Source organism: Cucurbita maxima, unplaced genomic scaffold (genome assembly GCF_002738345.1).
Source record: "Cucurbita maxima cultivar Rimu unplaced genomic scaffold, Cmax_1.0 Cma_Scf00005, whole genome shotgun sequence".
Lineage (NCBI taxonomy): Eukaryota > Viridiplantae > Streptophyta > Magnoliopsida > Cucurbitales > Cucurbitaceae > Cucurbita > Cucurbita maxima.
In genome coordinates this window covers 2,404,252-2,408,756 of record NW_019272021.1, presented here as the reverse complement: position 1 = coordinate 2,408,756, position 4,505 = coordinate 2,404,252, and the positions used below count along the sequence as shown (strand labels likewise).

Sequence of the window (4,505 nt, the reverse complement as noted above, 5' to 3'; positions counted from 1 at the left end):
TTTTTTTTTTTTTTTTTTTTTTTTTTTTTTTTTTTTTTTTTTTTTTTTTTTTTTTTTTTTTTTTTTTTTTTTTTTTTTTTGTAGAAAACAACAATTATATTAATTGAAAAATTATTGAGCCTGTCGAGATAGGAGAGACAACAAGACATCTTTTGATAAAGAAAAAGAAAACCCTCACCAACCTCCCTTAATACTTTCTTTCAGTCTCTAACACATTCCCTCTGAGGAGATGGAATTTTAGAGAAAGACATTAGGAATTCCTTTTGGAAAGGTTCCAATGACTAAAGGAGTAATCACCTAGTTAGATTGATGGGGTCTCTGGTCACTCTTATGAATGAAGGTTTAAACATAACAAATATCAAAAGGAAAAACATTAACCTTCCTCACAATTGGTTATGAAAATCTCCCAGGGAAGATATTTGGCAGATAGTGATTGGTCGCAAATATGAAGCAGTGCAATAGGAAATTCACAAAGGGATACTCCTATTATTCCACTAAAGGCCCATGATGGTGGACGACAGTCATAAGCTTGCTCTAGTGCTAAATAATTACAAGTCTCTTGTTCCAATTGGGTAAGAGTGCTTCAGTCAGATTTTGGTAGGGTATTTGGTAGAATAGCTTATAACATAAACACTACCTTCAGTGCAATGTAGGTGGTTGTATCATTGAATTAAGACTTACGGGATGAGGCTAATCTTTATTCATTATCAAAAGTTGCATTTCAAGATAACAGAAAGAACAGCAACAGAGAGAAGTCGAAGAGAGAATCATTCTTATTATCATGTTGAACGGTCTTCATGTCTCCTTAAACCAGGATTCCAAGAGTTCAAACTTCCAATTCAAGTGCCTTTTCAGTTCCCTCTGTTCATTATATTGTGGTTTCAAAAAAACCCTCTATTATCTTGGAGTTATATAAAGAAGGTTTTGCAGACCCAAACTTCCTAAAAATTGCAAGGTATATCTTTAGTCAGCTTTCTTCCAAGGGTATACAATATGATTGTGTTTAGAGAAGGATCTCTCCTCTTTGTTTTAAACAATGTAACCATTCTTTCCAGAAAAAAAAGATGGAAAATCCACTAAACACCTCTTCTTGAACTGTTCTATCTCTAATTGACAATAGTGTTGCCACATTAATATTTTGATGATAACATGCTCCTAATTACTACTAATTTTAGTGTTTTGAAGTGTCCATAGTGTAGAGCTTGGAATAACGATTCCAACACCTTTGGAATAACTCAATTGGAGCTAAAACGAAGAAGTTATGAATAAAACAAAAATTAAACATAATTTTTTATTGTTATACCTTTTCAATCACTAAGTTTTTCATAATTTTTTATTGTTTTGAATTGTATTATTATTTTTGTACTTCTCGTGTTAATTGACATTTTTAATTGCTCTAAAAAAGTGTTGATAATTTGTAAAATTAATCAGACTAAAATATATTTTTTTTACACCCTATTCACCCCCTTCTAGGGTTGTCATATCAATCCAACAGATAGGTAGAGTTTTCCGAACTTTTTTTTTAATGTAAATTGAGTATTGGTGATTCAGTCGGAAAAATTTCCAAACTCTCGACTTCAGTTTCATTCACCCTTTAATGTTAAGGATTCTATTATGCTAATCTTGGTGCATCAAAAATTAGGAGAGAAACCTTACTTCATGCACTTATATTCCAACTTTTAAAGAAACGAAGGAGAAGTCTTTCAACCAAAGGTCTGAGCCAAGGTTTGACACCCAGGCCCCTCTACCAATGTGGCCATTTCTTGATACATTCTTAAAACAACAAGATATGATAAGATTATTTCCTCAAACAACTGTCCAATTACAAAATTAACTTCCAAATGAGGTGAAAAGTTTCTAACCAAATTGTGCAAACAGTTGAAACTGATATGTCCAAAACCAAAAGGCATTCCGCCATTGACTAGTTACAAATTGAGTTGAAAATTTTCTAATCAAATTGCACAACGAGTTGAAACTAACATATCCAAAATGAAAAGGCATTCTGTCATTGATTGGTTATCTTCCAAGCATATCCAAACTACAGAGAGATTGCATATCTTTTGAAGTACCCGAAAAAACATCAAAGTGAAGGAGGAACTGACCCAAAAATTATGGAAAGATCACAACACTGAGAATTTTAAGCGCCAATTCATGTGCTTTGACACAATTGATCAACAGTTTAAAGTTCAGACTTCAGAGAAAGGAAACAAAAGAGACGGTTTTTGCAGCCAACCACAAGCATTTAACTTTCCAAAACAAAAAACCACCTAAACCAGGCAAAATTAAAATGGTTCAAAAGGAACAGACTTGAATCAAGATGCAAAAGGAAGCCTAAGATTGTTGGTTATAGCCTTAAAAGGAAGCCTAAAATTCTTTGAATGACTTTATTCTCCAGATTTGATTTAGGTTAGCAGGCTAGTGCAGAACAATAAAATCTTAGAGAAAATGTTAGAGGTGAGACAGATATTGAGGAACTTGCATATTTTCTTGCTTCTAAATGTAGCACAAAGTCAAAGCATTTAGCATTTTAACTTCTTTTCTAATTCAAACCAGTTGGGAAGATTTTCTGATTGATAAAGAGAAAAGAATTCCTCATCTTAGCGCCCTGTTACCTGACCTATCTGTATAATGAGCTTTATTTTATTATTTTGATTGGAGTTCTTTTCTTTGTGGACATAGTTTTTTGTATGCTCTTATATGTTCTTGCTTTTACTGTATGCTCTTATATGTTCTTTCTTTCATTTTTCTTAATAAAAGCTTGGATTCTTAAAAAATATTTTTTAAAAAATAGAACCTTCCTAGGTATTGTTAATTATACTGCAATAACAAAAGATGAAATGCCATGTAGCATGAAAGAAAGATATGGAATAGATAATCAAAAGAGGGGCGGGAAAAAGGACTGGAAACCAAAATTCAGAACGATCACTTTTCAAATATTTTGAGTGTCTGAGACCTCAATGAAATGGTTTAACCAGAGAAGATATCGTGATAGCATAACAAAAATGCAGCTTAAATTCAAGTGAAAGTAATAAAGTCTATAAATATTGCTCTCTCGTCATGCCTTGAAAGGTACATGGAATGAGCCTTGAATAAAAGCTAAAGCATCTGAGTTACTTCCAACAAACAAAAAAAAAAAGAGATGATAAAATTAATCGCAAACTACACCAACCTTGGTTCCAAAAGGGCCAACAGGATGGTTTATGTCAAGGATGTCCTTTCCCTGCAAAGGTTAAACGAACCGAAATGAGACTCACGCGCAAATGAGAAATACATCCATCAGAGGTCAGCCTATCAAAATATTAACCTAAGCCAGAGAGTTTGAAAATGAAAATGAAAATGAATCGACCAATGAATCTATATATTTTAACCTGCCTTTCCGAAACTGAAAATTACAATACCAGACTGAGTTCGAAAATGAAAATGAATCGATAAATTAAGGTATAAATTTTAAACTAGTCCTTAGTCCGGTACATTTCACGTCATAAAATGGGGTGGGGGAAAGGAACCCGCAACGGAAAGAGATCCAGGTAATCAAGAAATACAATAAATTTCACCTCAAGCGAAGCTTCAAGCTCTTCACGCTCGTGTCCGGTTGCGATTGGCATTACATCCTCAACCTTCTTCACACCAGTACCAGCTAAAAAAATAAATTTAACCACAGGACATCAAGACCACATTCGTGCTCATATTATAGATTCACACATACAGCGAAACAGACTGTAAAACACTAACAATCCACGAGTATACATTCTAATTAATAAATAACCACATGAGACCAATCGTAGATTCACACATACAGTGACACAGACTGTACAATACATAACATTCAACGCGTATACATTCTAATCGATTAACAACCACACGACCAATTCCAGATTCGCAATCGTATCATAGATTCTTCATACATACAGAGACATACTGTAAAATCCGAATAAAACAGCAAGATCTACCAGAATCAGAGGCGTAATAGCGAGCGAAGAGCGAGACAGGCGCGGAAGGAGAAACATGAGAAGCAGCACCAAGTCGAGTGGCTTTGGAAATGCATCCTAACGGAGCGGATGCGGGCGTCGATGATGAGGGAAGAGATTTGAGGGATTTGAGCTGCGAAGCGAGCAATCTCCTCCACATCGTAGATTGAAATCGGTGATTTCTCCGACTATGATCTCAGGTCGCACCCCTAGGACGGCGAATTTGGCTCTTCCTTTCTTCACTCTCTCGCTCTTCAGTTTCTATGCTTTTGGAAATAGGAGAAACGCGGAACTGGTCAAGAGTAAGAAGCGATGGATGGGGGGCAAAGCAAAATGATTTGACACGCGTCAAAATATGTGGCACGTGTGAAAAAAATACAAATTTGATTAATACTCTAAATTTAATTAATGTGATTTTAAATTTCAGCTAAATTACTCACTAATTTTAATAAAAGAAAAATCCTTATAAACTAGCTAATTTCAGTCAAATAAAGTTTCTTGCATAAATATAAAAAAAAATATATATATCCATTTTTA

The 4,505-nt window shown here is 34.2% G+C and overlaps 1 protein-coding gene across 1 annotated transcript in view; it reads right to left on the bottom strand.

Annotated features, from left to right (window-relative positions):
* LOC111479582 (cytochrome c oxidase subunit 5b-1, mitochondrial-like) overlaps nucleotides 1-4,276 on the bottom strand; it is a 6,752-nt gene extending 2,476 nt beyond the window's left edge. Inside the window, exons 1-3 of the mRNA XM_023124297.1 lie at nucleotides 3,951-4,276; nucleotides 3,555-3,637; nucleotides 3,170-3,220 (exon numbers count right to left, since the gene is read on the bottom strand). Of these exons, the coding sequence (XP_022980065.1) occupies nucleotides 3,170-3,220; nucleotides 3,555-3,637; nucleotides 3,951-4,128 (312 nt within the window). The 5' untranslated portion in view covers nucleotides 4,129-4,276. The remainder of the gene's footprint in view (nucleotides 1-3,169; nucleotides 3,221-3,554; nucleotides 3,638-3,950) is intronic.
* Nucleotides 4,277-4,505: the final 229 nt, after the last annotated feature.